Here is a 25,831-nt window from a genome sequence, read left to right on the forward strand (position 1 = left end):
TATAGGAATCCCAGGGATTCTTTCATCCACTGAAATCTGGAATCAAAGATACTTGATTTGGAGACCTGGCTTTACCACTAGCTGTGGGGCATTGTGTGACCTCGCCTATTTGAACCTCAGTAATGTCATCTGTAAGAGATATTTCTCATAATGCTGCTCTCTTTCTGTCTCTTGATCCATGAATTTGATCTCTCTTTTGTGACAGAAAAAGAGATTGGGTTGTAAGTCGAGTGAGGGGGAACTGGACCTAGGGATGGATGGTTTCACATATATCCTTGCATACTCACTGTTATATAAGCATGTACAAACTCAAGTCGTTGCAAGGGAGAGCCAACCTGGTTTTTCAGTTTGCCAAAGAGAAGTTTTTCTGCATGTTAATTTTCATATATCTAAGAAACAAACTACATTTATGGGAAAATCAGCTCAATTGTATATAAAATGTTGAAGAGTCAAAAAATTTTAGGAAATCTGAAATGTTAAACCCCCTTTGGGTTCTGAACTGTCCAGATTCTTTCTGCAAATGCTATTGAGTCTATGTAATTTAATTGCTCTTCATTTTTTGTGCCACATATTTCACATAGTCCCTGTTTTATTTATTTTTCCTAAATTTAGTGGCTTAAAACAACAGTTGTTTGTGATTTCTCATGGTTTCTGTGGTCAGAAATTCAGTCAGGCCACAGTAGGGATGACTCGTCTCTGTTTCATCATGTTTGAGGTCTCAGCTAGAAGATTTAAAAGCTGGGGGCTGGAATCTAAATCTTCATTCACTCAAGTATGTGGCTATTAATGCTGGCTGTTAGGCTGAGGGCCTAGTCTGGGGCTTTAAGACAGAAACCTACACATGGCCTCTGATGTGGCCTTCCTTCCTTACAACATGAAATCTGGGTTCCAAGGGCAAACGTCCAGAGAGCCACTTCTAATGACCTAGCCTCAGAAGTCACACATCACTTCTGCCACATTCTGGTTGTTACCACTGACAGTATCAATGGAAGCATAATCCATTAGTGTTCTGTGTTGCAAGAGAGTGCAAGTTAATAGTAATCACAAGTAATATCTGGGTGTACTTATAATAAAAAAAGGGACAGATGTATTCAAATATATCAAACTTTAACTTTTTATTTTTATAGGTATTATGTTTTGTGACTTGTTTTTTTACTTGATTAATTTTTAAAATTATATTTTATTAATTATGCTATTACAACTGCCCCAATTTTTCCCCCTTTTCCCCCCTCCGCCCAACATTCCCTGCTCCCTCAGGCAATCCCTACACCATTGTTCTTTGGCAACTCCATTTCTATACTATACTTTACCTCCTTATGACTACTCTGTAACTAACAATTTGTACCTCTTTTTCAAAAGGACTTTATTTATTTATTTATTTTTAGAGAGGGGAAGGGAGGGAGAAAGGGGGGGAGAGAAACATCAATGTGTGGGTGCCTCTCGTGCACTCCCTTCTGGGGACCTGCCCCGGAACCCAGGCATGTGCCCTAGACTGGGAATTGAACCAGTGACCCTGTAGTTTGCGAGCTAGTGCTCAATCCACTGAGCCACACCAGCCAGGCTCCAATTTGTCCTTCTTAATCCTCTCACCTCTTCACCCATTCCCCCAAACTCCCTTCTGATCTGGCAACTGTCAGAACACTCTCCTTATCCATTATTCTGTCCCTGTTCTTCCTGTTTGCTTAGTTTGTTTTTTAGATTCAATAGGAACTCCCCTGTAGGTAACTAACTGTTTTTCTCTTGCTATTTTTAAGATTCTTTATCTTTAACCTTTGGGATTTTACTTTTGATGTGTCTTGGAGTGGACCTCTTTGCATCCATCTTGTTTGGGTCTCTGTATGCTTCCTGGACTTGCATGTCTATTTCTTTCACCAGATTAAGGAAGTTTTCTTTCAGTATTTTTTTCAAATAGGTTTCCAATTTCTTTTTTTTTTTTTAGATTTTATTTATTTATTTTTAGAGAGAGGGGAAGGGAAGGAGAATGAGGGAGAGAAACACCAATGTGTGGTTGTCTCTCACATGTCCCCTACTGGGGACCTAGCCCACAACCCAGGCATGTGCCCTGACTGGAGATTGAACCAGTGAGCCTTTGGTTCACAGCCCATGCTCAGTCCACTGAGCTACACCAGCCAGGGCAAATTTCCAATTTTTTGTTCTTTTCTCTCCTCCTTCTGTCACCACTATGATGCAAATGTTGGAATGCTTGAAGTTGTCCCAGAGGCTACTTACACTATCCTCATTTTTTAAGATTCTTTTTTTTTCTTGCTGTTCTGATTGTTGTTGTTGTTGTTGTTGTTGTTATTGTTGTTTTGGTTTCTTATGTTCCAAATCATTGATTTGATTCTTGGCTTCATCCACTCTACTGTTGTTTCCTTGTAAATTGTTCTTTATTTCAATTAATGTATCCTTCAATTCTGACTGGATCTTTTTTATGTTGTTGAGGACTTCACTAAGTTTTTTGAACATCCATGACTTGTTTTTGAAGGCTCTCTCTTAGCCTTGTTTTATATATTTTAAAAACTTTATTTATATTTAAAACTCATTTGTTTTTAAAAGCATTAGCAAGAGAGAAAGAAAAACAGAAAAGGTATGGAGCAGAAGACCTGCCCCTTAGTAGTATTCAGTGGGAAGGTACAATTTTTGGTTTTCTGGAATTGAATGCTTAGTGTTTCTATAAACAACAACAATAACAACAACAACAACAAAGACAGTTAAAGGTCCCCCAAAGCCCATGGCTGTTCTATTACCCACATCTCACCAATAAAATGAGCACCAGAAAAAGAGAAAAGAGGACAAGAGAAACAAGAGTGGGGGCAGGTCCAGACAGGGGCAGTTTTCCCTGTGCAGTATTTTCATATACCCTTTAAAGTATTTTTCTATGTTTCTGCTTAGTAATTTTAGAGATCTCTTTTGTATTTAACACATTATTTAAAAAATGGTGTTAGAAAGGGATCTGCCTTATTTTAGGTTCCCAAGAAACAGTCCAAAATGAAAATTCTTGACCAAGTGACTGAGGAAATGTTCTCAGAAGGAGAATGAGGTCATTAGAATAGGGCGGTGATGAAAAGCTGAGCAAAAATGTGCTCTCAGCTGGTGGTCACCAAGTTAGTTCTTCCTGGAGGCAAGAAATCTGCCATTTATACATCTCTGCCATTCAGTCACTGGCCAAGATCTGCCATGGAGTTCTGGGTAGTTCTCCAGAGGTGTGGGAAGCTGGTGGATGGGTGTACAGTTAGTAAAGGGACCCGGGGTGGTACTAACAGTTGCACTACAGTTCATCTTTGCACTTCTCTGATCTACTTGTTTTTCCCATGCAGTTCACTCTATCCACATACAGCTTCTGCAGGATTCTGATTGGTCACAATTTCTGGATAAACCTAGGGGAATTAGTTTTAGAGCATTAACTGATGTTTATCATGTCCTTCTTCTGCTGCTCACTCATCTACCCCTCCTCCTCCTCACCTTATACACTGGCTTTTCTCTGCTTGTCCCCATATCTTGCCTTGTAGTTGACCCAGGCCCTCATCCCTGAAGGGATGAGTCCCTAGTTACCATATTCTATCAGGCCATGGTCATAGTACTTGCCTACTTACAAACAAAACTTAGCATGAATATCTGGAGATGTCCTAATGGATCACCTGGGTGCTAAACATATTCCTGCCTTCCCCATCACATAGCAGCAGTTCTACCTCCTGGTGATGACCAGGGTTTATTATTTCTGGCTGTATGGCAAGTCCTTTCCTTGTCTGCTGGTCTATTGACACAAGGAGACCAAAGTGATTAGGGGACAGGTGTAGCTCAAAAGTCACTGGGACTCTAGCCATGACCCCAGTGGAAATACCCACACCCACCATGGGAATTAAGACCCCTACACCCTCAGGGTCTGAAGTTGGGGGGCTAGAAGCATAGGTTCCCTGGGGAGGTCACTGGCAATGATGGTAAGCAGAGTCACTCCTGCTTCTATTCCTTTGCTCCCAGGCTCATGTACCTATGTCTGCGGCACAGCACTGTAAAACAGCCATTTTACTTCAGGATGTGTGCCTCATCCCGAAGGTTGGTGCTGCATCCTCTCCATGTTGTTTTCTCAGCTGCGCTTCCTGAGGCTGATCTACCACCGCAAGTGGCCAGCAGATTCTTGATGGTGCAGCAAATTGTAGTGTGTCCACCACCACATTTCCTTTGCCACAAAGTGGGTTCCTGGATCTGAGGGAGGAGGAGGCAGTTGTGAGTCAGCAGCCAACACTCACACCAGCATGGGGATAGGTGCACTGAGAGCAGAGGGGATCTGGGTGGGACACCCGCTGCATGCATCACAGGGTCTAACTTAAAATTTTCCATATAATCTTGCAGCCATACCAAGACCCTTCATTTTAATATTTTATCCTTATCCTCCCTCATTTGAAATGTCCCTTTTATCGCACCCTAAATCCCTGTGTATACATGGGTCTATTCCTGGTCTTTCTGTTCTGTTCCATTGACCTACTAGCCTGGTTCTGTGCCTCTATCACTCAGTGTTTAATTCAGTACAGTTTTGAGGAGTTTTGGTTATTTGGTAGGATCCAGTTATCTGATTACACTCTTCATGTGCCACTTCTTTGGGAAATTCAGGTTACACAATGGTAATGCAGTATGTAATTGCTGGATGGAATACAGCCCTGCTGGCTCTAATTGCACTTTCTCCCAATTTTAAAACCAATGCCCCCAACCTGCTCCCCATCAGACTCTGCTTCTGGTACAGGGGTCATTACACCTTTTCCTCTGGCCCTCCTTGTTAAGGCTATGGTTGCTCAGGAGTAAAAGCGAAGCTGGGTTAGATTCCAGAGAGATTGCCAAGGGCCAAGTTGGGACTAGGTTAGGACACCAGTGGGGATATAGGTGCATTGGGCAGCACACTGTCTGATCTGATCTGTGTTTTCCATTTGGTCCTCATGGTGTCCAGCTATGTGCCCCAAGCATGGGGACAGATAGTGGTGCAGATATTGGGACAGCAAAGGAGCTACATCTGGGGGTGGAAGGGAACAGCTTGGACACTGGTGCCAGTTTTGAGTTAAAGGCTTATACAATTCATTTTCTGTATGACCTTTGGCAAGTCACCGAACCTCTGAACTTCATCTGTAAAAGTAGAGGTAATAACCACACACTTACTTTCCAGTGTTGTTACAAGGGTTAAACAAGATAATGTCTAGGTATAAAGTGACAGGTAACATATGCATCTCATCTGTGAAATGGGGATGATAGCCCCTTGTCAGATAACCCTGAAGGGAATCTGGGGTGATAAGGATGGTGGGAAGGCTCCTGGACCAGAAAGTATCAATTCCTAGAGACTAGAAATGGTGATAATGGTAAAGAGTCTTGGCTCTGGAGCCTGCATTCAAACCCTAGCTATACGTGCTCCCTACTAGCTGTGTGACCCTGCTTAACCTTGCTGTGCTTCAGTTTCCTCATCTATACAATGGGAAAACAGTGCTCTCCACTCTGTGGGGTTTTGTAAAGGAAACATGAGTTTTTCAAAAACAGCTTAGAACAATGCCAGGCCTCTAGTATGCACTCAAGAAATGTCATCAAGTGCAGAAATGCACTCAAGTGATGCCGGTTCCAGCTTCTTGAGAGTTTTGATGAGACGTGAAGCTGCTTACCCACAATTTCCTGAGCTCACACGTGAAAGGAGTGGGACCCCATGGATTCCCCCCTGAGCCTGCAGGCCTCTGAGGTCTGCATCATGCTCATGGAGTTCAAATCTGACTTCGTGGCACCTATGTACCCAAGGTGGAGTGGGCGGTGCTTCAGGAGGTGGCCAATACCTTGCATCTGGGCGGGGTGCCCACAGAGCAGATTCAGGGATATGAGCAAGATGAGACATTTCTGAGGAAGATGCACCACATACAGCTGGAGGTGGAGGTGATGGAGGGCACGCTGCAATGCCCAGAGTATGGACGACTGTTCCACATCACCCACGGGGTCCCAAACATGCTGCTGAGTGATGAGGAAACCGAGACTTAATAGTGCCAGGTATCAGTTTTTCATACTGTGACCATGTGTATCTTTGTTTATGTATATTCCTGTTTGTTAATTTTGTAAAGTGTATCCCCAACTTTGACCCAGTGACATGCCACACTGTTCTTGAGCTCGATATATATTTTTTTGCATTAAAGGTTCAAAGCAAACAAACAAAAAAGAAGTGTTAGTGACAATGACAATGAGGAAGGCTGTGTGCTCCCAGAGGGCAGGAGCCCTTCCACACCCCAGCCTCTGGAACAGTGCTGTGAAGGCTCATGGACTAGACAAATGCAGCAGACTGTGCTCCTCACCCTGAAGATCCCTGCCCTGGGCACCTCTTCTGCGTACTCGTGCTGTGCCTTCAGTTTGCCACCCCATCAAGAAGAGGCAGTAACAAGACGTGCATCTGAGATCAGGAACTAGTTTTCAGCAGAACAGACTCCTGGACTTGGCTTTGCACAGCCCCCATGCTCCTGCTTTCCTTCCTTCATCCAACACTCACTGAAGTGTCTCCTTTGTGCATGGTCTGGCACTAGGGATGTAAAGGTGACAAGGCTCTGCCTCTTGTCACGTGCAGGAGAGAGAGACTGGGGGACTGAGAATCACAGTGTGAGGTGACCAGTAAATGGACAGGGGGAATGGGGATGCTGAGGGAGCCCAGAAGGGGCAGAGGAGGAAGGGAAAACTTCCCAGAGGAGGTAAGACCTGAGTTGAAGTTTAAAACGTGAGAAGGATTGTGTCAGGTGAGGGAGAAGCAGGAGAGGTTTCTACACAGGAAGAATTCCATGAGAAAGGCCTGGTGTTGAGCAGGCAGGCATTATAAACAGGTTATGCAGCTGAGGCAGAAAGTGAGAAAAGCAAGGGACTCAGGGGTTGAGACCTCAAAGGCCAGGCTACAGAGTGAGAGCTTTCTCCTGAGGGCGCTGGGGAGTAAGGAAAGGTATGGAGGTGGTGGGAGAGGGCAAGGCCATGTTTGCTCTTCCCTATTGTGTCATATCTCACCAAGCATCAATCTCTGCTCTCGGTGTTCTGAAAACTGCTGAGCATGCTCCCACCTCAGAGCATTTGCATGTGCTGTTCTCTGCCTGGAAAAGGAGGGTGAAGATTTATAGTTAGTGATGGAAGGACAGCTGAACTTAACGTTGAGGCCTGGGACTCACTCTGTGACCTGCCAGGTGGCATTGGGTCATGCTTGAGTGTCCTGGGAGATGTGTGACTGATGTGGACTGAGCTTCAAGCGTGGTATCGTAAGACACTGAGAAAGCATTATGTACCATTGGGGAAACACTTCAGGGACCCAAGAGGGGCCTCATAGCAGGAGTCAAGGCACTTAGAGGGTGGAGTCAGTGAAAGCCTGGGAGGTGGGTATTATCCCAGTTTCCAGATGATGAAACAAACTTAGGTTCATAGAGGGTTAAGTAACTTGCCAAAACTAGTGATGAACAAAGGCAGGATTTGAATCCAAGTCTGTTGACTCATAAGTTGCTAGGATTCTTCAGGCATCAGTTTTTGGTGAGACCAAAAGAGAGATGGAGAGAGGTGGGCTGTGAGGTGGGGCTGGACAGGGTGGCAGAACCACTAACCCCTGCCAAGACAGACATCTTGGATGAATAGAGCTGGGCCTGGGATGGGGTCCTATTCCTCCAGCTGTGAAGGTGCACTTAGGGGTCCAGAGAAGGAGAAAGTGAAGGCCTTGAGAGAAGCAGAAGGGGGTGTGGTTGGGTGAGGGTGAGTCTGCCCTTTTGGATGAGGCCCAGCCCCATGTACACCATCCGTACACCATCCGCCTGTGAATAGCACCAGATCAAGTATCTGCCTCCCTCTTCCCCTCCTCCCCTCCTGCCCGCCTTCTCCACCTCCACTACCTGGCCTGGCCTATGCCTCAGTGCACCCTGTCAATGGGCCTCGTCTAATCCCCTGACATTACCGCCTGACCAGTTTGGAGACTCAATTTAGAATCCCTCACCTCAGAACCCATCTTTTTCTCAACCTCTTTTCTCCTTCAGCTCACAGTTCAGGCCAAGGACACCCCAGATCCAGTCCTGTGCTAGGGACAGGAGTGTAGGATCTGTCCTGGACTTGCTATGTGAGTCCATGTAAGTAGCCATCCCTCTCTGGGCCTTAGTCTCCTTATCTAAGTCTCCTTGACCCCCAGCTAATCACATCCGCCTATATTGGCATCTTCTGAGCATTGTTGCTTTAGGAATTTTTTCAATCAGTTCATATGTTTATTGTTTGCCTAAACCACTGGACTGGGTGCCCAGAAGGGGCCTGGCCTGCCTGACTGTTCCCCTCCAGTGCCAGCACACAGCAGGGCCTCCATCAAAATCTGCTGATGGCATGTATACATGGGTGGATGAGTGAACATACGTATCTCCTGCCTAAGCAGAAAGGATATGGGCTTTCTCCCTCCACACCAGCCCCAAAGAATGAGGGAAGGTAGAGTAATATTTCAGTCACCCACAAGATGGAAGCAGGGTGGGGTTCTGACTGACACTCTCTGACTCAGCAGGTAGGCAGGGGCTGAGAATGGAACAGTGATCCCTTATGAAGAGATTGGAAAGCTCTGGAGAGGGACCAGATCTAACACCTGTCTCCCTACCCACCCCTCTGCCGTAAGGCCCAGACAAGGGAGGGCTTTAGATACATGTCTGTGTGTCGGTGTGTGCTGTGCCTGGACGGACAACAACCATTGGCCCAAGATCTCCCGGGACAGCAAAGACTAAGATGTGTTTAGATTTCAGGACTCCTGCCCCCCAGCTGCAGATGTGTCTGTGTGCACACACTTGGCCATGGTGTGTATACACCCATGTATGTATATGTTTGCTGTGTGAATGCACCTCTGGCAGGACCTCCTGTTGTGGCTATGCACTCACACATCTGCGCTTTTGTGTGGACACCTGTGTACTCCTCTGTACACAGGCTCTCCCTGTGCAATGTGTGCAGGTCTGGCTGGGTGTACGTGTGACAACATGTGTGTAGGTATGGAGTGTTGGTGCCACGAGGGCAAGGACTTTTGTCTGACTTGTTCTCTGCTCTATTTCAACACTTCAAACAGGGGCCAGCACCCAGTGGTTGTCAATAAATACTTGAATGAATGAATGAATGCATGCATGCATGCATGCATGAAAGTGTGTGTGTGCACATGCCTGGTGTGTGCCCATGTACCAACATATGTGTAGATGTGAGCACATCTAAGAGTGCACCTGGGTGCAGGTGGTATTGCTCACAGGACATCCATCCTGTCCTTTTTCCAAACTCCTCTGAAGCCAGGGCCCAATGCCTGGGTCCCTGTGGGGCAGAGCAGGCAGCCTCCTCCTCATGGGAAACTGGATCCTGGGACGTGAAGAGCTGCAGGGAGCAGGACGTCCCCTTTGTCCCCCATAATCCCTCCCTGCCCATACCCCCGCCCTCCCAGCATCCAGGGTTTAAAGTTGAGTTTGGGGGCTGTAAGGTACTAGTGTGTCACCTCAGTGTCCCCTTCCCTGCCTCTGGAGCTTCTGCATCTCCTCTTCTCCCCCATGTGACTCCTTCCCTCCCCCTTGGGCAGCTCCAGGGCTCACCCCAGGTATAAAGCCATCTGAGGGACAGGACAGGTGCCCAGAATGACCCAGAGACTGCAGAGAGGAAGGAGCCAAGGAGAGAGCATGAGTTGTTTGCTGGGTGAGTGAGGGGGACGGGGCACCAAGGCCCCAAAGACCAGGAGGTCTCAAAGGGGGCAATGCCTGGGCCTTCTGGCCCAACTGTGCCTGGCTATTTTTGCATCTGCTGGGAAACACCAAATTCTTACACACAGAAGGCTTCATTCATCATTAATTAATTAATCCATCCATTCATTCAAGAAGTAGTTTTTGAAGTGCTTATTTTGTACTAGATAATAACCTAAGAATTTGGTCCTGTCTGGTGTGGCTCAGTGGATTGAGTGCCGACCTGTGAACCCAAGGGTTGCCCTTTTGATTCCCAGTCAGGGCACAGGCCTAGGTTGCAGGTCAGGTCCCCAGAAGGGGGTGCATGAGAGGCAACCACACATTGTTGTATCTCTCTCTTTCTCCTTCCTTTCCCCTCTCTCTATAAATAAATAAATAAATAAATAAAATCTAAAAAAATAATCTAAGCATTTGGTGATAGAGCAGTGAACAAACAGACAAAAATCTATGGTCACATGGAGATTTTATTCTGCACACAGACAGTAGTCGTGCATGTAATAAATAAGTAAATTAGAATGCCATGATAGAAGGTAAGTACAACAATCCAGGTTTGTTGAATGGATTCATGAACGAATGAGCCTTCACGTTCGGCCTTCTCTTAAGTTCTGAACTTCTGGGAACACAGGAATCTAGAAAGGAGAATAGAGGAGGCCATCCTGGTTTGCCTCTCATCTCCATTGTTTTCTTCTGGCAACCTTAATAACTCCCCTGCCTCTGAGCCTTACACCGTTGGTGGGAACATAAACTGGGTTTGACCTTTGAGAGGACAATTCGGCAGCATTTACTGAAATCGAAAACAAGCATACCCTCCAGTCCAGATATTTCCACTTTTAAAAGTGCCCACAGAGGCTGGGAGAAGGATGTTCATGGTAGCCCTTCATTCATTGGACAAATACTAAGCCCTGTGCCAAGCACTGGGAAATCAGGTGTGGTTGCCTCTTTCCTGGAGCCAACATTCTAGGGGCAGAGACAGCGACAAGCATGTAGACAAACAAATAAATGAGGTAGCTGCACATAGCACAAGTCTGTGAAGACTAAAAATCTGGGAGAGGTTGAGGCTTTTGATATATGAGTTGCAGCCTGAAGTACAAGAAGGAGCCAGCCTTGGGAAGGTTTGGGGGTGGTCCCGGCAGGCTAAGGAGAATGCTGCAGAACAGAATGGAGGCCAGTGAAGAGGGGCCAGGCCTTCTAGGCCACACTGAGCATTTTGGCTTTCACTCTGTGTGAGGTGGGAGCCACGGGAGGGTTCAGGCAGGGGAGTGATCTAAGGGGTTGGACTTGAGGGGTTACAGCAGGGAGGGCAGGGGCAAGGGTGGAAGCAGAGACCAGTGGGGAGGCCACTGTAAATGGTCAGGTGAGAGGTGCTGGCAGCTGGGATTCAGGGAGTAGCCAGCTACCTTTTAAGGACAGAGCCAACAGGGTTTACTGTGGGGCTGAATGTGGAGAGGAAGGCCTCAAAGAGGACCCCATGGCTTTGACCTGAGCAACTGGAAGAATGGAAGTGCTCTTTCCAGAGATGGGAGAAGAGATGGGTAGTGGATAGTTTGAGTTTGAGATGCTTATTAGTATCTAAGGGATAATGTCAAGAAGGAAGTTGAATACATGGGTCTGGAGTTGAAGGGAATCTTCTGGACTGGAAATCTACTTTCAGGGTGATTCTGCCCTGACTTGGATGTACAGGGTTGTTGTAGGCCACAAGGGCTGTACCCATTTGAGCTGTTATGAGAAATAAATGAATCAGTAGACAGGGTCAGGGGCAAGGGTCTGACCTCTGATTTCTTCTGCTAGCCCCTCTCTGCCTGTTGACCCTGCTGCTGCCACCCCTCAGTTTGGGGGCCCCCTCTTCCCCAGCTGAGCCCATCAGTCAAGCCTATAGCCTGGCCCTCTACATGCAGAAGAACACATCAATGCTGCTGCAGACTTATGTGAGTGATACTGGGCACGAGAGGGGACGAGGGGAGAGGAACACTGCCTTCCCTGTCCAGCCCTGGACAGGGGAAACAGAGCAAGGCTAGGAGGAGTTTCCTCCATGGGTCCGAGGGTACAGTGGATCTGTCAACTAGAGTCTCACCCACATGAACACTGTCACTGATGGTTGGTGATCCTGGGTAAGTCATTCTTTCTCAGTGTCAGCTTCCTCATCTGCAGAATGGGATGGTGATCCCCCCCTTTGCTGACCTGTCAGGACTGTTAGGAGATTCAAAGGAAGCATGCAGAGGGAAGGGCTTTACCGGGTCACAATTATTTCCACAAGCATTTGATCCTTCTGCCATGCTGAGCACTCTCTCTCATTATCCTACTGACTCCCCAGCAAGTTCTGAGACATAGTGTTATAATTCACTTTACAGATAAGAAAACTGAGTCTGAGAGAGCGTGAATAGTTTGCCGGAGGTCGTACGGCTAATAACTGACAGTGCCAGGATCTTAAACCAGGTCTGTGACATTCGATGCCAATTCCTGCCAATTCTCCCCAAGTCCCCCAACTGTCTAGAAGTTCAGACTGACAGCCTATTGGCTGGGTCTGACCAACAGATGTTTTCTGTTTGAGCCATGCAGTGCTTGTTCAATTTGGAATATGAATGCCTGTCTAAAGTAGACACAGGGATCCCATTGATCAAAGCCCCTGCGCCCCCACCCCCGTCCATCTTAGTCTTCCTTTCTTCCCCGAGTTACACCATCTGTCTGGCCCCTGGACCTCTAGAGTTTGTGACTCTCCCCCTGTCCTATATTCCAGGCCCATGTGGAGTCACTAAATCTAGTTTCTAGTCCCATACCTGCTACCATTCCATGGATAGTTTGGGGTACCCTAAGCCTGCTTCTCCACCTGTACAATGGGGATGTGCAACTAGGTGACCTATCTGTGAGGGAATTTATCAGTGTGCAGTAAGATTCTGTGGGTCTAGGTTTGTGGAGGTAAGGACTTTAATGAGAAAGGCACTCAACTAAATTTTATAATCTTAATAATTACTTCTCAATGATTATAGTAAAATCAACCAACATAAACAACTAAATGCTATAAATAAAAAAGAAATATACATGGTTATAACTATATTGTCAATAATATATTCAGATTGAAAATATTATAATATAGTAATTACTATAATCTGTGCTCATATTAATATTATTATCCATTAATGGTGGCTTATCATGCTCTTATTGTACACCAGGTGCCGTACTAAGAGCTTTATATATATTACTTCTTATCATCTCACAATAATATTGCCACATAGGGATTACTGAAGCTGTGATTCAAAGTTGTACAACTTGTGTATGGAGGAAATTAAGTTGGAACCCAATAGAGCCCAGGCTCTGTGCTAGGACATCCCACCAACTCTCTGAAGGGTAGAGGATAGCACCTCCCCCTGGGAAGATGCTGGTCTTGTAAAAGGCAAATGTGAAATCACAGGGAGTCTCAGGGTACCCCTTTGGTCCCCTCACTCCTATCTCTGTCCCTCATGCAGCTCCAGTACCAGGGCAGCCCTTTTAGTGACCCTGGCTTCTCAGCACCTGAGCTCCAGCTGAGCAGCCTGCCACCTACCACTGTCTCCTTCAAGACCTGGCATGCCTTGGATGATGGGGAGCGGCTGGGCCATGCCCAGGGGGACTTCTTGGCTTTGACCCAGCACCTCCAGCTCGTGGGGGATGACCAAAGCAGCCTGAACTCTGGCAGTCCTATCCTGCTGGCTCAGCTCAGGGCTGCGAGACTCAGGGCCCAAGGCCTGTTGGGCAACATGGCTGCCATCACGACTGCCCTGGGCCTGCCCATGCCCCCTGAAGAGGACACTCTTGGGCTTGTCTCCTTTGGAGCCTCAGCCTTCGAGAGGAAATGTCGAGGCTATGTAGTGACCCGGGAATATGGCTACTGGACAGACAGAGCTGTGAGAGACTTGGCTCTGCTCAAGGCCAAGTACCCTGGATAGATGAGGTAGGACTTCCTATCAGAGGCTGCAATATTTCTCCTGTCACAATGGATTCTTTTCTGCCTTGCTTCTTCACTAGAAAGAAAACACATCTTGTCTAGCAGATGGGGTTTGTGTGCCATGTTTGGGGAACATTTCTTGGGAAACAGGCCTCAATGCCCTATTGCCTCGGCCTTCCTGCCTAGGTCCTAACTAAGGCTTCCCTTCCAGATCTGGGTGGGATTCCATGGATATCATTTCATGAGTTACCAATCCAGTGATACTAGTTGCCTACTTCCTGGGTGGAGAGAAATGCCTCTTTGAAGAGGCTTCACTTCCACTCTATGGGGAACAAACAGTTGGTCTCCTTTCTAGGCTCTCCTTGAGACCTTCCCCTTCCTGTAATTTTGGGAAGGTCCAAGGGCTACCTTCATGTCTCTGTCTACCTCACTTCCTGTCTGAAGATACGGACTTTGTGGAGCAGGCGGGCCTCTCTTCTTGCTGGAGTTCATTTCCTCCCCTAGTCTCCTTTTCTGACTGTGCCACTGTTACAACTTCCCATCTTAAGGGGCTTTACTTCCTGATCAATGGAAGTTCAATTCTTAAAAAAACTAAGGATTCATGCCACATCTGTTTCCTGATCAGCACACATTCATTCCTGTTCTGGGCTGACAGATGGCATCCCTGGCCCGGGTCTCTCAGGAATACCCTATTTATACTGTGGCTTTTGGGTATGTCTCAGGGGCCAGGCTATACCCCAAGGATCCTATTCTTCTCAAAGGTGTCTCCCCACTTTCAACAAGTATATATACTGGTAACTTTTGTGTTCTTTTTATCTTTTTTAACACTTTATTTACAAAAAAAAGATTTATTATCAGAAATGAAACTCTTTTAAGGTGTAAAGTGTTTCTCTTCACAGACCTGGTTTGGGGGAAGAGGAGATGCAAGAATAGGGCAGAGGGAAGTGAAGGAGGGGAAGGGCATGAAAGGGAGAGAGGGCAGGGATGGGATGGGGGAGGGAGAGGGCAGCAGGCGAAATGACTCTGGGGAAAGGGAGAGGGACAGAGGGAAACAGTGACAAGGTGTCCCCTTCTTGAGATGAGGCTGAGCTGTACATGTGCTTATATGGGGCTAAAAGGAGATAAGAGAGGAAAAGGGGGTACAGAGTGCCCCCCCAGAAATGGGTAAAGGGGGGACCAAGAGAGACTTAGGCAGACTCAAGCGATGGAGAAAAGAGGGAGAAAGCAAGAATATGATAGACATGGAAAGTCACTATGGAGACAAGAAGGTCCCTAGAGAAAAATGAGATAGAGCATACAACGCAAAGAGAGACAACAGACAGAGACAGAGAGATGGAGACACTGAGAGAGATGGAGAGATGAAGACAGGTGAGGAGAAGGTGTCAGAGAACTGAGGGCCGCGCCCGCGCTCAGGAGGGGCCCCCGGGCACCAGCTGGCCCAAGTCGGCTTCGGTGCGGCTCACCCACTCGTGATAGAGGCCGCACACGCGGAGCCCCAGCACCTTGGCGGGAAAGACGCCGGCGGCGGTAGCAGCGGCTGTGGCGGCGGCGGCGGGCTCGGGCCAGGGCCCGCGGGGCTCGGCCCCCAGCGCAGTCAGAACTGCCTCTACCGCGGCGCTCAGGGCCCGGGCCTGGCGCGCCGCGTCCTCCAGGCGCCGCAGCAACCGCGGCGCGCGCGGGTTCAGCTCGGCCTGCAGGCGGCGCACCACGTCGAGCAGCGGTGGCAGCGCGGCCAGTGCCCGGGCGTCCAGCTGCAGCCGCTCGGGCGCCTGCAGGCCCTCGTGGCCCGGTGCCGGAGCGCTCAAGCCCACCACAGGCATCCGCGGAGGAGAGAAGCCCGGCAGCCCGAAGGGGTCTCCCTGGTGTTGCACCTGTGGAAACAGGGCCGTCAGCGGGACTCTCGGAACTCCTCCTGTCACCTGGGGCCTCAGTATCTCCATCTCGCAAAGGACAAATTCCTAACAGAGCTGCTGTGTTTGAGGTAATACAAAACAACAAAAAAGTGCCTGTTTCCTCTTCTCTAAAGGGAAGATAACAACACTATCAACTTCAAAACGTAGTTTATGAGCATGTTCAAAAGCTTAAGGCAGGTCCTGGCCCAGAGGAAAGACATAATAAATGATAGCTCTTTTATTAATGCTATCTTATGCACTAGGTTGCAATCCTGTTTCTACTACCTGTTCCGTTTCTTACAAAACCATTTTCCTTCTCTGAGCCTCAGTCTTCTGTAAAATGGGGGCCGGAGGGGGCCCGGGAACAGCTCCCTGTCCTGTCTTCCAACCAGAGATCTCCATAAGATAGTGCATTAACTAGTATGTTTCACTCTCTCCCTTCATCCTTGCTCACCTCTGCATCTGCCTGGCACACAGCAGGGGCTCCATGAATAACTGTCATATGAATAAGCAAACAAAAGCTAAAGGTGATTCATAATTTGGAAAACTGCTAGAACAATGCCATTTATTCTTTTCTAACACCTTGCCGCTGGCTCAGGCATTGTGCTTGCTGGTTTATACACACTACACTACTCCTAATCTTCGCAATAATGGGTGTGATGGTAATGATGATGATTTTGAAAATGAGCACGTTGGGGCTGAAGAAATACAGTGACTTGACTTAGGCCACCCATCTAGGAAGGGACAGAGCTGGAATTTGAACCAAAGTTGGTAGGACTACAAAGCTAGCTCTATTATCCCACTACATGCTGTCATAGTTGTTACATCACTATTTTAGTGTTATCACTCCTGCCCAAAGTCACAGCAATGTGTCAGGCCCACTGTTTGCCTGATTTGAAACCATAATGTTCATCCACTACACCAGAATAATTTGGGAAAATTCCTTCTTTCCTTGAGCAGGGCCCTCTATCCAACCAAAGATGTTGGCAGATCCCCCCCCTTTGTAAAAGTCCCCTCTTGGGATGGAATTTTTGTCACAGGTTGAAAACCTTTCTTGGCCTCTCTGCATAGCACAGGTAGAAGAGTTCGCAGCTTATCTTGTACAACTTCCTTGTTTTACAGCTGGGGAGACCAAGGCCCATGGAGGTGAGGTGACAAAACCACACAGAGCCTAGAAGCTAGGTTTCTTGTCTCTCAGACCAGAGATCTCTTCATTCTCAGGTTGCCTCTGTCGTAAAGCACCAAGGAGGGAGCCTCCAAGCAGAGGTGGACAGAGGGGCATTTGGGGCATAAAGAAGGTCCTCCTCCAATTTGCTCAGTGGCCAGAGCCAAGTTACTGATTCATCTCGGAGCCCCAATTTCTGCAGCTGGGAAATGGGGTTGAGAAAAACTGGTAGTCAGGAAACCCTGTGATTTGTACTTCCCTGTCCCCCAGGCTTCTGGCACCCCCATATCCATCCACACTCACATATTCCTGGAGCAGTTGCTCAGCATATTTGGTGAGGAGGCGGGCAAGGCTGTGTGTCTGATGGATCTTGGCCTCCAAGAGGGGAAGGGATGAGACTGAGGAGTCAGCCTGGGGGTTTTCTGGTGGGAAAAGGGGGGGGGAAGAATGAGGGTAACCCAAACCCCTACTCCTGACCACTTTCTTCCTGAACCCAGAAGCTCAGCTTTGAATTCCCCAACTTTTAAGCCAGGCAGGCTCTGCTCCATTCCAACTGAGGGAAAATGAGGCACCAGACATTTGCCAAATGGTTGTTCTACATGAAATGTTTCCTGTCCTCAATTCACTATTGGAATGTTATTATTAAAGCCAAATTCAAATACTGCCTCCTCAGGGCAGCCTCAGATTCACCCCTCTCTTAAATTAACTTCTTCTTTCTACTTAAGGCCTTTTCTTCATACTTCCAAGGTAGTTATTTTAATAGCTCTTTTATCTGTGGGAATTGGTTTCATCCTGGAAGCCCTTTGATGGTAAGGCTCACATATCTCTGTACCTCTGTGATTGTTGGTGGAATTCAACCTCACGAAAGCACAGAACTTCAAATCGGAATGTACCTTTCAGTTCAGTTTACAGACTGGGAGACTGAAGTACCATTTCCTCTCCGGTAGCTTTTTTGCGCAAGGCCCAGAGCTGGGCACCAGGCAGCATCAACGTATGAGTGATCAGTCTTGCTTAGCACAAGCTGTAGGGTGGTGCCCTAAGAGGACTACATTTCCCGAGACACCCCGCGCACGCGCCCAAGGCATTCTGGGGGATGTAGTCATAGCTCCGCAACTCCCGCCCCACACCACCTCCACCGGGTTTGAGTTTCCCACCGCCTATTCCCATCCTCATCAGCCTTGACTTTCGTCTCCCGTTGTCATTCACTATCTCCTGTGGCCAAAAGACTTCCTCTCCTAACTCTACCCCTCCCTCTGGCCCCCAGTCTGATTCTTTCCCAAAACTCAAAAGAGGGTCTAGTCCTACAGCCTCAGCCACGACCCCAGTCCTCCCCCAGGGTGTACTCGAACCCGTGATCTAATCCCAGAGACTATGTACCTGAAGCACTGCCCCAGGCCTCCTCTGAACTCTGGCGTTAGCACCTTCCCACAGCTCTACAACAGCTCACCGCTCGTTACCTGACACCCGGGCCCTGCTCTCCCCCCCGCCCCCCAGGCCGCTCCCTTCCCGGACCCGGAGGTAGCAGGGCCCAGACCCCAGTTTCCAGCCCTTCTGACCACTGCTCCCCCTGGGCACTCGGCATCTGCCCTTCAGTCCCTTACCCAGACTTCCCTCCCTCCGGCTCATGCTGGCCCCAGGCTGATCCCGGTTGCCTCCACGCCCCCCTTCCAAGGAGGGAGAAGGGGGAAAGGGGTAGGGGCGGGCCCGAGCGCAGCCAATCAGGGCTCAACCCCCCCCAAATTCCCCCGCCCCAGGCAACTTTCCTTGTCCCTGAGCTTAGTTCACTGCCTGCGCTCCCTAGTCGAGAAAGGGGCCCTGAGGGGGTCGGCAGGTTGTCGGTATGGTGGACTTGGGACCTCATTGCTGGCGGCGCCTAGGCCTGGGAGGTAGCCCTGCAACACGTCAGAAGTAGGAGGCTCAGGCTCGGATCTGGGGCAAGACTTGGCTCCTGGGCTGCTTTTCGGAGAAAACTGGGGAGATAGGAGAGGGTGGAGCTGGCAGGACAGGAATGTGCCGGCTCTCTTTCTTGGTTGGGAAGGAGGGGGAGAGGGAGTTTGAGAGAGGCGAGAAAAGGCCCTAAGGCTTGGGCTGCACCTGCCCAGACATACACCTCCAGGCCTATCTTAAGATACTTTTTGCTCTCTGTCTCCTTCCACTTACTGGGAGCAGGACTGATACACCAGCTCATCTCACTTTACTGGGCTCAGTAAGGGAACCCTTCTGACACCCACTTCTACTGCATACAGACTAATTCTCACCCAGGATCAAGCTACAGAGACAGGTACAGAGTGGGGTATCTTACTGACGTAACCTCCACTAACCTAGTGCAGACAAATGCCTACTTTGTCCTGGGCTCTGGGACTCAGAGGTGATCCATACTTGCTCTCTGATTCCTTGAGGAGCTTACAGTCTGATGGGGGAGACTACAGACAACAGCAGGCAATGTGAGAGAAGGGACTGGGAAGGAGGCCTGGGTGTCTGTGAAGGTATTGCCAGAATAAAGGAAGAAAGGGATTGCTGGCAGAGGGCACAGCAGTTAAAATTCATGAAGCCAGATTGTTGGTAGGGGCCACAATCACATACTTATTAACAGCAAATATTTATTGGGTATTTACTATATGCAAGGCACTGTTCAAAGAGCTATATGCTTACTAACTCACTCCTATGTTATAGCTGAGGAATTAGAGACAAGTGACTTATCCAGAGTCAATGGATAAGCAGAGGTGGGATTTTACCCCAGCAGTCTGGCTCCAAAAATGCTGTCATAACCATCTTCCTATACCTTAACCTCTGTGGACAGTCACATCAAAACACACACACACAGCAACACAAGTTAATACATGTCATATCTGCTGGCAAACAGCATCATATCAACCGAGACATGCTCATTTAAAATAAAGTTTTACTTGAAGTATAATATACATAGGGAAAAGTGCAAACATCCATGAATTTTTAAGAGTAAATATGCCCAAGGAACCAGCACCAGATTAAGAAACAGAACACAACCAGTTCCCAGAGCCCCCTCTTATCCCCTCGCAGTCCCAAGGTGTCCCTTATCCTGATTTCTCACACCATAAATTAGTTTTGTCTGTTTGGAACATCATGTAAACAGAATCACACAGTGTGTACAGTTGTATCTGACTTCTTTCGTGAGACTTGTCCCCCTTGTTGGATGCAGCGGGACATCATGCTCCTTTCTGTGTCCAAGGTGTGAATAGGCTACAGCTCCTTTTCCACTTTCCTTTGATGGGTTGTTTCCAGTTTGAGGCTGTTATAAATAGTACTATGAACATCCCAGTACATCTCACTTGGTGCTCATAACTACGCTTTTCTGTTGGGTGTTGATGATGTAGGAGTGGAATTGCTGGGTCATAATGTTGGGGTGTATTTTGGGCTTCAATCGAAAACTGTGCTTTCCAAGGTGTCTCAGAATTTACACTTCCCAGAAATATGAGAGGTCCAGTCGCTCTACTTCTTCTTCGTCTACCCTTGGTGCGGTCTGTCATCCTCAGTTAAGCTGTTCTGGTGGGTGGAGATCCAGTGTCTGGCACGTACTTGGCACGCAGTTAATAGACTGTTAAATGAATGGGTGAAGAAATAGTTGGACAGTGTAGACCTAGACCCTGGTGAGGGTGGACACACACGCGCGCGCGCGCGCACACACACACACACACACACACACACACAGGCATGCGCGCGTTTCAGGGACGCCCACGCGCAGCGGACGCACACCCGGACACAGTCTCTCTAGCTCTCCCAGCCCACGTGGTCTTGAACGAACCTCCAGCCCTGCCGCGCGCGTCCAGCCGCGGAGCTACCCCCAACCTCCCTTTGGGCGGCGGGCAGGGGGCGCTGCGTGTCTGGGCGCCCCGAGGGGGCGGGCCGGGGAGGGGCGGGGCTGGCGGGCTTCCAGGCCTGGTTCTGGCGGTCTGCGTTTTAAGGCAGCTTCGGGGACGGGGCGGGGCGGGGCGCGGCGGCAGGAAGCGGGGCGGGGACTCGCGGAGGCGCTGGGGAGAGAGGGAGGGCGCGGCCAACTCCCGGAGGGACGTCTGGCTGAGAGAACGGCGACCCGGCCTGGCGCCGAGCCTCAGCCCGCCGGACGGGAGGCGGCCCAGCCGCGGGCTCGGTCTCGGCCCCAGCCCCGCCAGCATGGCCGGCCGGACCGTGCGGGCTGAGACCCGGAGCCGGGCCAAGGATGACATCAAGAAGGTGATGGCGACCATCGAGAAGGTCCGGAGATGGTGAGCTCAGTCCCGGGGCCAGGGACGGGACGTGGCGGGGCCACTCCCCCTCTAAAGGCGTCTATCCTCCTTTCACCAGCTGTGGCCCCAGGTGTTAGGAGTGCCCCCCAGCTGCGCCCTGGTTCTGCAGGGCTCTGTCCCTCTTCTCCTGGCTACACCCTGGAGTCTACAAAGCTTGTTCCCCAGCGGTGCCCTCCCAGAGCAGGAGCCCCCCATTTATTCCCCACCTCCTAAAGCTCTGACACTTCTCCAGAAAGTATGTCCGGATTTCAAGCCAGACCCGTAGGCATGTGCCCCAGTATACCCCAGGGGTTTGTGAGCCGCGGCCCCAAGCCTCTCTCTCACTAGAGAGAGAGGGACATACGCCCCCATGTATGCCCTGGGGTCTGCAGAGCTCTCTTTCTCCCTCTAACTATGCCCCATTAGCAAAACTGCCCCTTCCCTATGGACCACCCCCATCTCTGCAGGTATCCCCAGATGTGTCTAGCTGCTGAGGGGGGCTCTCAACTCAGGCCCTTCTGACCTAGTCCCCCACTCTCCCACAGGGAGAAGCGCTGGGTGACTGTGGGCGACACTTCCCTTCGTATCTTCAAGTGGGTGCCCGTGGTGGACCCCCAGGAGGAGGTGAGCAAGCACCCCCACACCAGACCCTGCATCTGTGCAACCCCAGGCAAGCCCCTCCCCATCCTGGCCTCCACCTCCAGTCCCCACTCTGAGACCTCAAATACAGCAGCCCAGACACATGTTAACAATTATTGGCAACTCCACCCCTTCTCCTTTTTTCCACCTCCAGACCCCAGAATTCAAGACCTTATACCCAGTGTGCACCACCTCTATCACCTCATGCAGGGCCTTTTGCTTCTTTGTGCCTCGGTTTACTTATTTGTAGAGTGGGGGTTCTGCAAGCGCAAACTGATCCTTGCCCCTCTTATCCCCAGGAGCGAAGGAGGGCAGGTGGCGGGGCAGAGAGATCCCGAGGCCGGGATCGTCGGGGCAGGGGTGCCAGCCCCCGAGGGGGTGGCCCTCTCATCCTGCTTGATCTCAATGGTATGTAGGGATCCTGGGACTTGCGGTGGGGCGCTATGGGATTGAAGGAGGAGACTGGGGACCTCAGGCCCAACCCTTTCAACTTTTGCTCTCACAGATGAGAATAGTAACCAGAGTTTCCATTCGGAAGGCTCCCTGCAGAAGGGCACTGAGCCCAGCCCTGGTGGTACCCCCCAGCCCAGCCGCCCTGCGTCACCTTCTGGACCACCAGAAGGGGTCCCAGAGGAAGCTCAGCCTCCACGGCTAGGCCAGGAGAGAGGTAGGACCAGGTGCCTCCCAGGAGCCCTCCCCTCTGCATCTTGTCCTCTCCCAAGCTGAAGCTACCAGCTTATCCCCATACCTGTTCCCACTCCTGTGTCGTCTCCTCAGGAGGCCTTCAGTGACTCCTGTGGAAGATCACTGCCCTACTTCTAGTGACTGTCTTCTTCCTCTTGACTTCTTCTGGTCTGTTAATAACTTATCACTGCCTGGGATTTTCATGTAAATTTAATTTTTACTACCTAAGTATCTTTTCCCCCTACTCCCACCTCCTGTTAGCTTCCTGAATGTTGGGTCTGTATTGATCTTGTTTGCCATTGTGTTTTCAGAACACCATGCAGCACATAGTAGGTGCTCAGTAAATATTTGCTGAGACATAAATAACAGTGATAATTCTAAGAGTCATTAATAATAAGTGATAATAACAGCTAATACTTACTGAGCTTCTACTGTGTGCCTGGCACTCTTCTAAGCATTTTACATGTTTTATTTTATCTCATTTAACCCCTACTACAATCCTGCGAGCGTTGCTATCACTGTTTATAGATGAGAAACTGAAACCCAGAGCAGCTAAGTAAGTTGCCCCAGCTTACACAGCCAGTGAGCCAGCGTGTTGGGCATGAGTCTTCCTTAGCTTCTCTTTCTTCCATAGAGTCAATCCCCTACTTGGTCAGTACTGTCTCCCAACATTGCCCACCTTCCTTCCCCTCCTCAGGCTCTGTCATCTCTCACCTTCACCTGGTTCCAGCCTTCTTGTAGGTCTCCTTCCTCCCAGTCCCCTCCACACAACTGATGGTCATTTTCCTGCTCAAAGCCTGCAGGGGCTCCCCATGGCCTTTATCACTGCAGCCTGGCACTCTGCGCCCGGCACTCTGCGCCCTTTGTGAACTGTTCCCTCCTGACCTCCTTGCTCCCTGCAGGAACACCGTGATTGGGGCCTATGGCTGTGTCTAGATGGTGCCATGTACTTCTGCACCTTTACTGATGCAGAAACTAACTGGCATTTACTGAGTACTTAACTATGGGCCAGACACTATGCGAAGGGCTTTACCTATATTATCTCATTTAATTCTCTCAACAGTTTTCTGTGGTAATTACTATACTTATCCACATTTTACAGATAGGGAAACTGAGGCCCAGGGGAATTAAGTCCCTTGCTCAAGTTTAGGATTTGAACCCACAGAGTACAACCCCAGAATCTGTGTTCCCTAAGAATATTTTCCCTCTTCCTAAATTGTGCTCCACTTCCCAATCCGTCTACCTGATCAAATCCTCCTCATCTGTCAAGATCCTACCTAAATGTCCCTCCCATGTCTTTCCTGGATTGCAGCCAGGTGCTCGTCTCCCTCCTCAGTGCTCCCACAGCCCGGGGGCTCACGTGACTGGTGTGTGTTTCCCCCTGGTCTGTGCTATGGCATGGGGCAGCTGCTCAGGGAATGTCTGTTACCTTGACATTCCAGATCCTGGGGGTATAACAGCAGGCAGCACCGATGAACCCCCAATGCTGACCAAGGAGGAGCCTGTTCCAGAATTGCTGGAGGCTGAGGTGAGAGAGGCCAGAAGGCTGAACTCCTGGGTCTCGGAGGGAATGGGGCTCTGGGGCAGCCAGAGGCTTGGGGGATGCACTCTTGAGGTCCAGGTGGGAAATGCAGACCTCAGATTCAGTGGAAGCATAGAGCTGGGTTCTCGGGACTAAAAAGGAAAGGGTGTTTCAGAAACAAAGTCCTGCGGGCTGGATCAGGGCTGTTTTAAGACCATTGAAAGCCCAAAAGATCATGGTGCTCCTGTAAGTGTTATTTGTTTAAATCCTAAACTATACAATTAGCTTAAGAAAGTCCCCCATAAACTTTTCTAACTTTTCCCACAAGGACTACTTTGATGCATTTCCCAGAAATGTTAAATATCAACTCCCTTCCCCAAAACAGTATTGTTTCTGGTGCCCTACTTAATCTGCATCCCGGGTCCCTGGCTCTAGGCTAGACTCCTGGGTCCGGGAGGGGAGTGGAGTGGAAGCTTTGGAGAAGGCAGAGGCTAGGAGGCTGCCCTCCTGGGTTTGGGTGGAGCTCACGCCTGTCCACCCTTCCTCTCCAGGCCCCTGAAGCTTACCCTGTCTTTGAGCCAGTGCCACCTGTCCCCGAGGCAGCCCAGGGTGACACAGAGGACTTGGAGGGCGCCCCCCCACTCAAGCGCATCTGCCCAAATGCCCCCGACCCCTGAGAAGCCTGTCTGCCTTTCCTGTTGCCCCAGGGGCCCCTTTGACTTTTTACAAATAAAGACCCTTTTGTAATTTTGTGTCATGTCATTTCCCCGTCAGGGGCTGGGGAGGGTCTTTGGAGACAGTTTTGTCTCAGGCTCCATTTCTCAGATGGTGTCACTGAAGCTCTAAGAGGATCTTCCTATAGTCACACCATGAATCAGATACAGAATGGGGACTTGAGCCAGGACCCCGACTCACCCAAACTCCTTCCACCTTGCCCTGTATCTCTTACCTTTGACCACTCCTGACCTTCAGCCCTCTTCTGGGAATCCAGGGACCTGGGCCCAGCAATTACCAAAGCTCTGGGCAATTCCCATTTGTACACAGGAACATGGAGGCCCTTTGGGGCCTGGGACAACTCAACCCCTTTGCTGCCCTCAGGAAGCTACAATATAGTGCCTCCTTGCCTCTGCTTAGTCATTCTTCCACTGGAACCCCTTCCCACACTTTCAGTTGAGTCTCACTTGTCCCCAGCCCGATCACCACCTCCTCCAAGAAGCCTTCCCTCACCCCAGGCACAGTCAGTTCCCCATCTTTTGGTTTCTCACAACCCTCTGTGCTTCCTTCTCTTAATCTCAGCATTTATCAGGCTGTTTGGGATGGTTGGTTTGTGTGTCTGCCTTGTTCACTATGCTGTGGGCTCCTGAGGCAAGACTTGGTCCCCCGTGGTACTTAGGCACTGGGCACAGAGCAGTCATAGCAACTGCTTGGCAAATGAATGAATGAATGGTCTGAGGCTATCCAGGAAGGCTTCTCTGAGGAGGTGGCATGTAAGGTGAGCTCTGAGAGATTAACCTTAGTGTGTTTTTGTCTGTTTGTTTATTAAAGATTTTATTTATTTTTAGAGAGAGGGGAAGGGAGGGAGAAAGACAGGGAGAGAAACATCGATTGGTTGCCTCCTGTATGTGCCCCACAACAAGGACCTGGCCTGCACCCCACGCACGCACCGTGATTGGCAGTCAAACCAGTGACATTTCAGTTTGCAGGCTGGTGCTCAATCCACTGAGCCAGGGCCAGTGTGGTAGATTTGAAGTCAGAATCTTGTTACAAGTCCTGGCTCTGTTACTCACTAACTGTGTGGCTCTGCATGGAACATTTCCCTTCTCTGAGCCGTAGTGTGTCCATCTCAGCAGTGGGGAAAATAAGTAGGCCTCATCTGTCCCAGTGTTTATGGGAATCTTTAAATAATATAAAGCACTTTCATTCACTCTGTGCCTGCAAGAGAGTCAGGGTCAGGTGTATTAGCCCTATTTTTATTTTTAATAAAAGAAGAGATTAAGGCTCAGAGAGGACCAAAGTGGAAACTGAAAGAACTATTAGAAAGTGTGACGGTGTTTCCTGACCTCAG

At 49.4% G+C, this 25,831-nt stretch overlaps 3 protein-coding genes, 1 long non-coding RNA gene and 1 pseudogene across 5 annotated transcripts; 3 read left to right on the plus strand and 2 right to left on the minus strand.

Annotated features, from left to right (window-relative positions):
* The first annotated feature begins 4,954 nt into the window (after positions 1 to 4,954).
* Positions 4,955 to 6,000, plus strand: LOC123825445 (annotated as a pseudogene).
* Positions 6,001 to 9,644: 3,644 nt separating this feature from the next.
* LOC123825446 (cardiotrophin-2-like) lies at positions 9,645 to 13,624 on the plus strand. The gene is made up of 3 exons (XM_045848818.1): positions 9,645 to 9,660; positions 11,493 to 11,629; positions 13,166 to 13,624. The coding sequence occupies exons 1-3, from the start codon at positions 9,645 to 9,647 to the stop codon at positions 13,622 to 13,624; spliced, it is 612 nt and encodes a 203-aa protein (XP_045704774.1).
* An 845-nt stretch (positions 13,625 to 14,469) lies between these two features.
* Positions 14,470 to 18,356, minus strand: LOC123825598 (cardiotrophin-1-like). Its single transcript, XM_045849140.1, has 3 exons — positions 18,282 to 18,356; positions 16,984 to 17,102; positions 14,470 to 15,494 (listed from the first exon to the last, which is right to left on the minus strand). The coding sequence occupies exons 1-3, from the start codon at positions 18,304 to 18,306 to the stop codon at positions 15,033 to 15,035; spliced, it is 606 nt and encodes a 201-aa protein (XP_045705096.1). The 5' UTR covers positions 18,307 to 18,356; the 3' UTR covers positions 14,470 to 15,032.
* Positions 18,357 to 19,565: 1,209 nt separating this feature from the next.
* LOC123825668 lies at positions 19,566 to 20,620 on the minus strand. The gene is made up of 2 exons (XR_006786931.1): positions 20,462 to 20,620; positions 19,566 to 20,254 (listed from the first exon to the last, which is right to left on the minus strand). It is a non-coding gene; the product is annotated as an uncharacterized LOC123825668 (long non-coding RNA).
* A 28-nt stretch (positions 20,621 to 20,648) lies between these two features.
* Positions 20,649 to 24,513, plus strand: BCL7C (BAF chromatin remodeling complex subunit BCL7C). Of its 2 annotated transcripts, none has more exons than XM_045849268.1 (6): positions 20,649 to 20,921; positions 21,467 to 21,545; positions 21,860 to 21,968; positions 22,099 to 22,227; positions 23,687 to 23,772; positions 24,318 to 24,513. In XM_045849268.1, the coding sequence occupies exons 1-6, from the start codon at positions 20,830 to 20,832 to the stop codon at positions 24,441 to 24,443; spliced, it is 621 nt and encodes a 206-aa protein (XP_045705224.1). In that variant the 5' UTR covers positions 20,649 to 20,829; the 3' UTR covers positions 24,444 to 24,513. The 2 variants fall into 2 exon arrangements, with proteins under 2 accessions (XP_045705224.1, XP_045705223.1); XM_045849267.1 differs by having other exon boundaries at positions 20,651 to 20,921; positions 22,066 to 22,227.
* The last annotated feature ends 1,318 nt before the right edge of the window (positions 24,514 to 25,831 follow it).

Source organism: Phyllostomus hastatus, unplaced genomic scaffold (genome assembly GCF_019186645.2).
Source record: "Phyllostomus hastatus isolate PE091 unplaced genomic scaffold, TTU_PhHast_1.1 phas_contig_64, whole genome shotgun sequence".
Taxonomy (NCBI): domain Eukaryota; kingdom Metazoa; phylum Chordata; class Mammalia; order Chiroptera; family Phyllostomidae; genus Phyllostomus; species Phyllostomus hastatus.

What these genes read in the sequence shown, in the direction of transcription:
- LOC123825446 (XM_045848818.1), top strand. An exon ending in CAATGCTGCTGCAGACTTAT is followed by an intron (nt 11,630 to 13,165) that starts GTGAGTGATACT and finishes TCCCTCATGCAG; the next exon opens with CTCCAGTACCAGGGCAGCCC.
- BCL7C (XM_045849267.1), top strand. Translation starts at nt 20,830, where the DNA reads ATGGCCGGCCGGACCGTGCGGGCTGAGACCCGGAGCCGGGCCAAGGAT. An exon ending in ATCGAGAAGGTCCGGAGATG is followed by an intron (nt 20,922 to 21,466) that starts GTGAGCTCAGTC and finishes ACTCTCCCACAG; the next exon opens with GGAGAAGCGCTGGGTGACTG. An exon ending in TGGTGGACCCCCAGGAGGAG is followed by an intron (nt 21,546 to 21,859) that starts GTGAGCAAGCAC and finishes TCTTATCCCCAG; the next exon opens with GAGCGAAGGAGGGCAGGTGG.
- LOC123825598 (XM_045849140.1), bottom strand. Translation starts at nt 18,306, where the DNA reads ATGAGCCGGAGGGAGGGAAGTCTGG. An exon ending in CCGGAGGGAGGGAAGTCTGG is followed by an intron (nt 17,103 to 18,281) that starts GTAAGGGACTGA and finishes TTTTCCCACCAG; the next exon opens with AAAACCCCCAGGCTGACTCC. An exon ending in AGCAACTGCTCCAGGAATAT is followed by an intron (nt 15,495 to 16,983) that starts GTGAGTGTGGAT and finishes CTGTTTCCACAG; the next exon opens with GTGCAACACCAGGGAGACCC.